This window comes from Plasmodium reichenowi, chromosome 10 (assembly GCF_001601855.1).
Source record: "Plasmodium reichenowi strain SY57 chromosome 10, whole genome shotgun sequence".
In the NCBI taxonomy this organism is placed as follows: domain Eukaryota; phylum Apicomplexa; class Aconoidasida; order Haemosporida; family Plasmodiidae; genus Plasmodium; species Plasmodium reichenowi.
This window is the reverse complement of record NC_033655.1, coordinates 455078-467774: the sequence shown is the minus strand read 5'-3', so window position 1 is coordinate 467774 and position 12697 is coordinate 455078. Positions and strand designations below refer to the sequence as shown.

Below are 12697 nucleotides of genomic sequence, written 5' to 3'. Positions count from 1 at the left end.
TATCTTAAACTTTTCTTTTAATTAGAAAAAAAATAAAAAAGGAAAAGGAAAACTTCATTCCTTTGTAATAGATTACTTATTATATCATTTACATATAAAAAGTTATAATGTATAATATATGAATGATTTTTTTTTTTTTTTTTTTTTTTTTTTTTTTACTTTTAAAAGGAAATTAACATTTAATTATCCATATTTTTAAATATATCTTATAAAATATGTAAACATGTTTTTCGTATAGCCAATTTTTTTTTTTTTTTTTTTTTTTATTCCCTATGTGTGCAATATAAATTTTCATTTATCTGATATGATCATCCCTAAGTGTTTTAATAAGAAATAAAGAATTGTCTATATTTTTAAAAAATATAGAATAAGTCTTTGTCTCTTGCTCTCTCTATATATAATAAATTTAATTTTAATATATTATACTTCTTTTAAGAATATTTATATAACAGTCGAAACATGAAAATGATAAGAAAAATAAATAATTAAATAAATAAATAAAATAAAATAAAATAAAGTAAAATGAAAAGTTTTTTCTGACATTTACATGAACTCCTAAAGAAAACCAAAAAAAAAAATATATATACATATATATATATATATATATATATATTTGAAACTATATATAACTAGTGCAAAGACAATATTTTAAATTTTATTTCTCATTACTTACATTTTTCTAATGAATAAAGAAAATATTGAAAAACTAATAAATATAATAAATTTATTAGATAAGATATCTGAGAATAAACGAGATAAAAATAATTATGGTGAACATAATGTAAATAAATTTCTTTCAAGTGAACTATCAAAGACTTTAGATAGTTTAGAATATAGAAAGTCCCTATTCCCATTATGTGATGAAAAGGAAAAAGTAAATTCAAATGTAAATAAAATAATTAGTAATTTCAAAACAACAAAAAGTTTTTTCTACTTTAATAAGTCCTCCTCATTAAATATGGGTGAAAATATGGGTGAAAATATGGGTGAAAATATGGATGAAAATATGGGTGAAAATATGGATGAAAATATGGGTGAAAATATGGGTGAAAATATAGATAAAAATATAGATAAAAATATGGATGAAAACATATATTCAAATAAACATTTAAGAAAAAACATATATTTACTCTCATCAAATGTAAAAAGTTCTCATAGAAAAAAAGATAATAAAAATATAATGAAGTATACAAATAATGTTAATATAAACGATAATGATATTTATTTGTATACAAATCAAAAAAATGTTAAATATAATTATTTAAATGAAATACAACTTAATGAAAAAAAATACAAAAGAGAAAACAGTTTTTCATCTTCAAGTACAATATTTTCTTTTATCAAACTAAAGACAGATAATGTAATAGAACAGAGAAATACTTCTAATGTATTAAGAAATTATTTTAGTGATACGGAACTTTTATCATACAATAATAATCATAAAAGTAAATATAATTTGTTAAAAATGTTAAAGAGAGATGAATTAAAAAAATATGAACAAGAAAAATTTAAGGCCCAAAATAAAGGAAGACAGAATCAAGTTGAAAAAGTAGAATTAATGGAAGAATTAGAAGGTATGTATTAATATAAATAGCTTGATGTATATAAGAATATATACATATATATATATATATATATATATATATATATATATAAAGAAAAAAAAGAAGAAATTCCCACATGCATCTTTATAATAATAATGGTACTTAATTCTGATTTTTTCTTATCATATAGATGGATGCATTGATAATAATACCATAGGACTGTTACTAGAAAAAATCATAGAACACTTGAATATTAATTTGAAGCATATCTTAAATAATTATAAAAAGGAGGTAACAATAATTATATATATATATATATTTTTTTTTTTTTTGAGATTCTTATATTATTCATATAATTTAATTTTTCTTTTTTTTTTCTATTTATAAAGATACATAAATTATGTAAACTTAACGACACCTTAAGTGGAAAATTGGAGAATGCCCTAGAAAATAACGATGAACAAGTAAAAAAAAAAAAAAAAAAAAAAAAAAAAAACTAAATAAAATATGATTATATGTGAAAATATGAGAACATACTTTTGGATTATAAAGAATATATATTCTTATTTGTAATATATCAATCAACTGATTTTTAATTTTTGAAGGCTCAAGAAATACGAGATTTAAATAAAAAAATACACATAATAAAAGAACAAAAAACAGAAATGAATAAAATTATTGAAGATTATGAATTTCAGAAGGTGAATAGAAAGGTATATATATTATTAAAAAAAAAAAAAAAAGAAAAAAAATGAAAAGAAAAAGTAAAAGTAAAAGTAAAAGAAAAAGTAAAAGTAAAAGAAAAAGAAAAAGAAAAAGTAAAAGAAAAAGAAAAAGTAAAAGTAAAAGAAAAGTAAAGGATGAAAAAAAAAATATATTATAAATAAATAATATAAATGAAAAATGCTCACCAATCTTTACATATGATATTCATTTTTTCACGCAAGAAATTAGAAAATTCACAACAAAATTACATAAAAGAAAGAGATAAATTGGATGACGAAATAAAATATTTGAAAAACGAACTGAATATGATGAAATCTTCGAACCTTAAAATAAAGGAAGAAAAATTACTTTTGAAGGATAAATTTAAGAAATATAAAGGAAAATTTCACAACCAAAAGGAAAAAGTATGTAAACAAATAATATATTTATATCAATTTGGATAAATATTACCTTAATATTATTATTTTATTATTATTTTTATTTTCATGATTTTTTTTTTCATCTTTTCTAGTTACAAAATGCAAATGAGTTAATTTTAGAATTAAAACTAGCCCAAAATGAACAAATAACGGAGAAAAACTTAAACATCTTAAATGTATAAAAATTAAAGAAAATTTTTTAATAGAAGGACATTTTGTTTTATATCATGAACGAATGTCCTACATATATAAAAATGTTTTTTGATTGGATTCAAATGAATAAAATACATTCATACGTACAAAAAAAAAAATATATATATATATATATATATATATATATTTTTTTTTTTTATAGAATGAATATTCCAAACAAAGGGACATATTTCCATATGAAAAAAAAAGAAAAATTATTATCAACAGGTAAATAATAATATAATAATTCATTAATAAAAACATAAAAAAGTTTAATAATTAAAGAATTCTAAATATTGTTCCTTTTTTCTTTTTTTTTTTTCTTTTTTTTTTCTTTTTTTTAGATTTAGGAGCGACACCATATTGGATAATTTTGAGAGGATGAAAAAAAAATTATTAGAAAGTAACGAAAGGTGTTATATTTTATCTAAGACTAATTTGCAACTGTTCAAAGGTATAAGGAATAGAAAGAAAAAAATATATGCGATGAATAGAGAAATGTCTAATCTTAAGCACAATTTATTAAAGGGAAAAGAAGGAATAAGTAGATGTATATTATTGGATTCGAAGGTAATGCACAAATTAAAAATAGAAAAAAGAAAATAATGAAAATAATATTATTATGTTTTTATAATATTAAAATTTTTTTATATTTTATTTTATCTTGTTTTTCTATATTGAATAGGAAAATACAGCAGGACTCGGAACCTCCAATAGTAATGTTTCATATAATGGTCTATGTAAACGTTGCTGTAAATTAAAAGATCAAAATGATACGATATCAGAAAAATCGTATAATAATAAAATATGTAATAATATAACTGATGAAAAAATGTTATATGAAAATTCTACTAATTTTGATCTCATTTTAAATAGCAAGAATAATGAGTATAATTTATTAAAGGATAGATATGATGTACTATACGAGAAATACATAAAATTGTTAACAACGTATTCTTGTAAGAATGAAGATTTTACATTTATAAAAACAAAAACACAAGAAGAAATGATTCCTAAGAAGGATGTGTTTCATTCTTTTTATATTAAGAATACGAAAAATAATATGGAAAAATGTCATTCTAAGGATAACAAGTTAATAAGTTATATAAAGGCAAAGGTGGTAAACAAAAAAGATATATGCAAAAAGAGGTTTAAGCATTATACAGGTAAAATAAAAAATTGACTCAAATAATATAATCATATATATATATATATATATATATATATATATATAGTAATCACATACATTTATATTTATATGAATTTATTTTAAATCTGTAGAATCCAATAATTATAGAGATTTGGAATTTTATATATCTAATCAAATATTAAATAAATTAGATATGAAAGATATTCTTAACGTAAGATATGTTTATTCTTATGGAAATAAAAATGGTAGTTCAGTATAATCTCTTAAATATATACACATATATAAATAAATAAATATATAAATATATATATATATATTATATATTTTTTTTTCAGTAGGTAAAATATTATGTCATAATACTTAAAATTCATTGGACAATAATACGTGTATATATTTAAATATTTATATATTACTATATTTTAATGAGTAATAAATTTTATTATGTTTCCCTTTACATAAAAACAAAAATACATATAAGAAAAAAAAAAAAAAAAAAGGAAACAAATAAATAAATACTTGAAGAATAATATCAATTTGTTTAATATTATTATTATTTATTATTATTAATTCATTTAAGTGCTAAAATATTTAAAGGTTGACATTTTACAACACTTCAGAGATATATTCAAATTAGCCTTATCTTTATAGCATAATAAATTATAAAAGAAATAAATATATTTATATACATATACTTTATTTATATATAATATTGAGTTTGTACATATATATATATATATATGAAGATATTCAAGGGCAAATATTTTGTTTCAAGAATAATATAAAAGATTATATATGTATAATTATATTTTTTGTAACGTTTATATTATAAATATATTTTTTTATATGTTTATTAATTTTTCAATTCTTCCCTTATGTTTCATGTTTTGATTTTATTAATTTGTTTTTATTTGTTGATTAGATTATTTTCACAAATAAACAAATAAAAAAAAATATATATATATATTACATATTCTTCTTTTTAAAATTAATTTTTTTTTGGTGTTCTTATTTGATTATATTAAATTGTGATATAGTAACCTTTATGTTTTAACCGAATTTTATAAGAACATAATTATTAAAAATAAATTCATATATATATATATATATATACATACATATATATGTATGTATGTATGTATATTGTTTTATTTATATGCTTTTATTATATATATTACTTAAAAAATATATTAGAAATAATTCTTTTAGAGGTGTTTAATAGGAACATAAAAAATTTGAGGAAAGAGAAGAAAATAAATAAGAATGAAAATATATAAGAAAAAGAGTACTTTCTTATTAATTTTTGAAATATTTATATTTTTTTGTTACATTCTTGAAAATGAATTTGTTAAAGGTTCTTATGAAAGCAAAGGATATCCCTTAATTCATCTAATGAATAATAATGAGTATACAGGTTCTGCAAATAATTTTATTAAGAATAATTTAATAAATTTATTATATATATATAAAGATGTAAGATTTGATGAAGAGAAGACATTAGGAATAGATTCTTTTTTAGATATCGAGGATGATACAAAAATTGAAAGATTAATTAAAGAAAAGATGTTATATATTAATAAATATATAAACAGTCGTCAGTTGATAAAATATTCAGGATTTATATATTTATATGAAATAATTGAAAAAAACAATTTTTATTTTTTAATACATTTTCTTATGACAAATAATAATAATGGTTTAATTATTATATTACCAGAGGATATGTATATAAATGTAGACGAATATTATCGTATAAATAAAATAAACAAATTGAATGATGAAAACAAAAAAAATAAATTGGTTAGTCAAGATTTATTAGAAAAACGAATAATGTTTGTTCAATCCCTTATATTAAATATGAAATTACAACAATCCATTTATTTTATAAAAAATAATAAAGATATAGAAAAAATATATGAAAATTATCAAAGTAAATTTGCATATTTTGATTTAACAAGAAATGTTAGCATTAGTCCAATATCTAAAATACAAAATGTGTATAAAATGAATTCAAAAAGTTTATATTATTTTCTTAATAAAAATAATAATATACATATTAATACTATATTTAATAAACAACAAGATAACCAAACATTTCTTTTAACTAAACAAAAGACAATAATTGTTTGTGCTGATTTTAATGTTTTTAATATCTTTAGTGATTTACCTTCAAATACTACATTTACGAATTCTAATCTTATTATTATACAAAATTTAATTAAACTTTTTTATGATGTATATAATAAAGAACCAGTAAACTATAATATTTTATTTTTTTTTACAAATTATTATTATGGAATTCAAGATTTTCTAAATTCCATAAATGCTATATTTAAGGAAAATATCGAATTTGTTATATGTCTAGATAATTTAAATAATTCAGATTTTTATATATATGAATCTAATAAAACCCAACCACAAAATGTACAAGCATTTTATCGAATCTTAAATAATATAGTTAAAGGTAGTATAAAAAAAAATGTTCAAATGGTAAATGAAAAAATTAAAATTCATAGTAAACATTTACCAAGTCTTCATGAATATTTTGTATTAAATAAAATTAATAGCTTTTCTTTATCTTCAAGCAAAAAAAATAATAACATGATATTTTTAAATAAATTTCCTATGTTACAACCTAAATTAAATATTCAAAATGTAAAAAATAATATTGCCATTATTTTTAAGTCTTTATATTTATATATGACACAGAAAAAAAATGACCAAAAAGAAAATACACAACAAGAGCAATCAATAGAAAAAAACGAAAAACAAAAAAGTATGATAACATATATAAATAAGAATATGAGCTCAAATGATGATATTAATACTATAGATTATAATCTTAATAAATATAATAAATTTTTTATATATAAAGAAGATACATTAAAATTATTTAATTATTTTAAAACAATTATCAATTCTAATATTACTGATACAAACTTTTTAATCAAAGATTATAAATTGACAACTGATAAAAAACAAAAATTCTTTTATCAAAAATATGCTCATGTAACATTTTCTATGGCAATATCGTATGTTTTCCATTATGTACATCTTTTATTTGTTGTTATATTTTTGGTACTTGTATATATTTGTGTGAATTATTATTTCGTACCCATGTTTTATAAAAACAAAATAAAAGCAGCATAAAAAAGGAAAAAAAAAAAAAAAAAAATAAATAAATAAATAAATATATATATATATATATATATATATATATGTAATAATTAAAATACATACGAAAATGTATCCATGTTTTATTTTTTATTTTTTTAAATATTATTTATATTATTGTTATTATATAAAGGTGTAGAAAATTAAATTATGATCACAAGCATGTAGAACAATCATAGTAATCTATATTTTTGTGTTCATATATTAATTCATTTTTTCTTTCTTTTTTTTCTTTTTTAATTTTTTTTTTTTTAAAGAAAGGTTTGTATTTGTTCCTACAACCTTTCCCCACATTTATCTTATCAAATTTGTCCCTTTTTTTATTTCAAATATATATATATATATATATATATATATATAACTATATATACCTTTATTTTTTAAAAAATTTACAAATTTTCAATCACATATTAACAAACATTAGGTTTCTTCGTATTCTTTTTTATTTAAAAATTAACAAAAATTATATAAATGTTTCATTTATTTTATTTTTTTTTTTCTTTATTAAAAATAAAACGTAATATATAATTATCTGTATATAAGAAATGAAAAAGACAAAAATTAAAAAAAAAAAATTAATATATATATATATATACTTATATAATATTATTAAATGATAAATTAATAGTGTGGTTATTAATAAATATACATATAATACGTTATAAATAGAAGATTAAAACTAAATTAAATATATATTAAAGAAATGAAATGTTTTTTTTATTAAAAAAAAATATTTGGTACAAAAAAATTAAATTAAAAAATGTAGATAAATTTATAATTCAAAAAAATATATATATATATATATATATATATATATATATATATATGTCTGTATAAATAATAAAAAGATAATGCACAGCATTTATATTAGATGATTTATTTTTATAAGCTCATTTAAAGCATAATATAAAAATAATAAAAAAAAAAATAAAATGAATAATTACATATAAATTGAAAAATATTAAATATTTTAACTTGAAAAAATTAAGATTTTTATTAAAGACAAAATAAAATATACATAAATATATGAATACAAAGATATAAATATTATGTTAATACATAAAAAATAAAATAAAATAAAATAAATATACATATATATATATATATATATATATAGGAACAAATATCCAAAAACTTATATATTATATATATTGGTCTTTTATTTCATTTTCCATTTTAACTTTATTCCTTGTTGGATATGATGAATTATCGTTTTGCACCTTTTATATATAATTAAACAATAACAAAATATGGTCCTTTCGTTTTATTTGTGTCCTTTTAAATATTTACATATTAATAATTTAATATTTAATTATATAAATAAATAAATATATATATATATTTTTGCACACATTTTTTAAGGTACATATTTATATATTTTGTTTCATTCACTTTCAGACCAATAATTTTTTGTCAGGCACTTTTCTGAGAACAATGACTTTCTAAATTTATAGATGAAAATCCATCAACACTTATAATATTTGAAAAATTTGAATTAATGGATGAAGTTTGTATTAAACTTTCATTTGTTGGTGTTAGGCATTTATCTTTGATTTTTATTTCAGTTTTTACTTTTATCGTTTTATTTTCTTCTTTTTTATATACATTTATATTTGTATTTGTATTTGTACTTGTATTTATATTTATATTTGTATTTGCATTTGTATTTGTATTTGTATTTGCATTTGCATAGTGCCTTAAGCATATCATTTTTTTTCTTAATGTTTTATAACTTAAATTAAAATTAACATAATTATATTTTTCATGTTTCATAGCATAGTCATCTTCTTCATTTTGTTTTCTTTGTTTGCCATATTGTGAATTTCTTTTTTTTGGATCATCTTTACTACTAATAACACTGGCTCTTAACAAAAAATTGTTTTTCCCCTTTACAATATTATTATCATTATTATTATTTGCAATATTTAATAATCTCCTAGATGATGGATATGGATTATTGGCACCTCTCAAATTCATTTTTTCTATACTTTTTCTTCTTAAAATATCATATTTTTTTTGGACTTTTATAATTTCAAAATATGGGTCACTTATTTCTTGTGTATCATAAGAACAAAAGAAATGTTTCATTCCATAAACCACCTTAATACATTTTATATTAATTTTACTTAAATCTAAGCAAACGTTTTTTATACGTTCATTTGATAAGTCTAATAAATTGTTATTAACAATATTACAATTTAAAATAGTATGTTCTTCTTCTTTTTCTTCTTCATGTTTATTTATATCATTATTCGTTGTATTTAGCAATTCATTATTTAAAATATTAGATTTATTCTCCTCCTTATTTATTAAATTACTTTCTACTTCTTCTTTTATATTACTATATGATGGAGTATTATTCTTTACATCATTTATATCGTTATTATTATTAAGTTCTGTTGTTGAATGAATTACATTATTATTAATTGAGCTTTCGCATTTTATTACATTGTTTATATTATTATTTATATTAGGATCATGGTTCTGTACATTAATATTAAAATGGGTATCAATTTTGTTATTACCCTTGTTACTACAATCCATATTATTATTACTATCGACAATATTATTACTGTCCATTATATTACTACTTTCCATTATATTACTACTATACATGACATTACTACTGTCCATAATATTACTACTGTCCATAATATTACTGCTATTCATAATATTACTACTATCCATAATATTACTACTATCCATAATATTACTACTATCCATAATATTACTACTATCACCAATAGTATTACTATCAACAACATTGCCATTATTATTTGTGTAACTATATACTGCAAGATTGTTTGTAACTTCTTCTTTTTTCAGAGCACTCAATCCTTTCCTTCCCAGTTTCTTAGTAGAGGATCTTCTTCTTCTTATTGTATTTTTCGTGCCTGTTAAAGCATCCATTTCTTTTAAACAATACGTACTACCCCGCTTGTCACCTAAAAGCCTTTTCTTTGTACCAAATATGCCACTACTACTTCTTCTTCTTCTTCTTTTTTTTTTATTTCTATCATAATAAAATGATTTCAAATAATTTTTGACATTCATTAAAATTTCTTCTTCTCCTTTTAAGGAATAAAAGAATTTATAATATTTTTTAAAATATTTCATTTTGAAAATATCAAAATTTTCATATTTACAAATAGTATATCTTCCTCTTCTTATAAGTTTAAAAATATTCAATGCACAATATATATTTAAAGTGGTTACTATATATTGTTTTACATTTTCATAATATTTCTCATATTTCTCTTTAACAAAATCTAAAATTTCGGGAACGGTTACTCCTTGATTTAATATATCATCCTTTTCTTCAAGTCTTCTACTTATATTAATTTTAGAATTATCATAATGTGAATAAGGATATGATATATTTTCATTTTCACAAGCAGGTGATATTTTTATGGTAATCATAGTGTTATAATTGTTCGTATGATTTTCGTTCGTCTCATTAGATTTAAGAGAAACATTACAATTTCGTTTGATATCAGAAATATTTTCATCTTCTTTTGAGGTATCTTTAAGACCATTGATGTTTTCTTTATTAACGCTGTTATTATCACAATTACTTTCTTCATTATTTTCTATGTTATTTGGTTTCTTACTATAAAAATAGTAAGCGTAATAGTTATTTCTATTAGACTTATTATTATGAAAGTTTACATGATAATTAGTATTATTATTAGTAGTATTATAATTATCATCACCTTTAGGTTTATCATTATTATTATGATTATCATTAATTTTATTACTATTACTATTATGATTATTATTGTTATATTCTTCTCTCTTAGTATATTTTATTGAATTCATATCCTTTAATATGAATTCATTTTTTTTCTTCTCCTCTGGATTTAAGGTATATATGTTATTATCATTCAAATTAACTTTCAACAAAGCAAACATTGCAATTTTTATTATTTCAAAAATTATATTCTTTTTCATATTTTTTAAAAATAAATATTTTTCTTGTTGATCTTCTACTAATCTAAATTTCGCAGTAGAACCCATATATCTCCACATTGTATTGGTAGTATAATTTAAATATTCACAAATTCTATCTATTTTTATATTATTATTTCTTAAAGGAATATTAGTATTAAACAAATTCATACTCTTTTCTAAATTAAATTTCTTGGTTTTATAACGTCTAATAGGTAAATTCGGGGTACTCACAGTTTTTTCACTCACATAACAATTTTTGTTTATATCACATTCTGTTTTTATTTCTATTTTATTTTCTACATTTCCATTGGAATCAGGTATATTACTATCGGTACGTTCTATTTTTATTAATATATTTTCCTCTTTATTTGTATCATTCACATTTCCATTTATACTATTTATGTCACCCATAGATGACCTTCTCCTTTTTCTTCTTTTCTTCCTACCTCTACCTTTTTTTGTCTTATCATCAACATATTCAAAATCGTAACTACGTGGTTTTCTTATTTTCCTTAAATTATGATAAAGGCTTGTATTATCGTCATTGTTCAATGTATTTTCGTTGTTCATTTTTTATTATTATATTTTATATAATATATTTAATATACTATTCGATTATTTATTATTTATTCCTTCAATTTTTTGTTGTTGTTCTTCTTTTTTGTTTCTCCAGTTAATTTCTATTTTAACAATAGGTTGTCTTATGCGTATATTTTATTTGTATATATATATATATATATATATATATATACTCATACAACAGATAATAAAATCCATTAATATAAATATTTTTTATACAAATATTGTGTTATAAGACGGCTGTGGGAAGATAAAAATATTAGAAAGACATTCATATATGTAAACATATAAACATAATAATATACACACATATATTGATATATATATATATATATATATATTTATGTATATATGTATAACAAAAAAATTAATGTCTAGTACTAATGAATGATATTATATCATATAAAAGAAAGTACCTTCACACATATAATATATATATATATATATATATATGTGAGCATTACATTTTTCAGTATACATATATATTTATATATATCATAATTATCTTTTAAATTCTTAAAATCATTCAAAATTTAATTAAAAGAGTTTTACAACAACACAAAAATGGAAGTAGGAATATATAAATTATATATTTAAAATTGCTACACTTATTTTGTTTCTCTTAGGTATATATATGAAATGGCACGGCAAAATGAAAAAAAATAAAAGAAAAGAAAAATTTAAACTGTACTTGTTTTCCAATGAACATAACAAAAAAAAAATTATAATACTTATAACATATACGTGCATATGTAAATATATATATGTAATTAATATGATAAACGTTTTCATAAAATATATACATATAAATATATATATATATATATTAAACAAGTCCTATTTTATTTTATTACATTTTATTCTATTCGTTTTTTTTTTTTTTTTTTTTTTTTTTTTTTTTTTTTTTTTTTTTTTTATTTTTTGTTTTTTTTAATTGTTTTTTTTTTTAAAAAAAAGAATAATTT

The 12697-nt window shown here is 18.6% G+C and overlaps 3 protein-coding genes across 3 annotated transcripts; 2 read left to right on the top strand and 1 right to left on the bottom strand.

The window, feature by feature from the left end:
• Positions 1–682: 682 nt before the first annotated feature.
• On the top strand, positions 683–4395 carry PRSY57_1012800 (hypothetical protein; the record flags this gene model as incomplete). Its single annotated transcript, XM_012907717.2, has 11 exons — positions 683–1574; positions 1735–1835; positions 1934–2008; positions 2150–2257; positions 2492–2674; positions 2782–2865; positions 3045–3109; positions 3226–3451; positions 3567–4047; positions 4163–4276; positions 4367–4395. The coding sequence occupies 11 exons, from the start codon at positions 683–685 to the stop codon at positions 4393–4395; spliced, it is 2358 nt and encodes a 785-aa protein (XP_012763171.2).
• Positions 4396–5291: 896 nt separating this feature from the next.
• On the top strand, positions 5292–7178 carry PRSY57_1012700 (hypothetical protein; the record flags this gene model as incomplete). Its single annotated transcript, XM_012907716.2, has 1 exon — positions 5292–7178. One exon carries the CDS (start codon positions 5292–5294, stop codon positions 7176–7178), a length of 1887 nt encoding a protein of 628 aa, XP_012763170.2.
• Positions 7179–8615: 1437 nt separating this feature from the next.
• PRSY57_1012600 (hypothetical protein) lies at positions 8616–11723 on the bottom strand (the record flags this gene model as incomplete). Its single annotated transcript, XM_012907715.2, has 1 exon — positions 8616–11723. The coding sequence occupies one exon, from the start codon at positions 11721–11723 to the stop codon at positions 8616–8618; it is 3108 nt and encodes a 1035-aa protein (XP_012763169.2).
• Between the last annotated feature and the right edge of the window lie 974 nt (positions 11724–12697).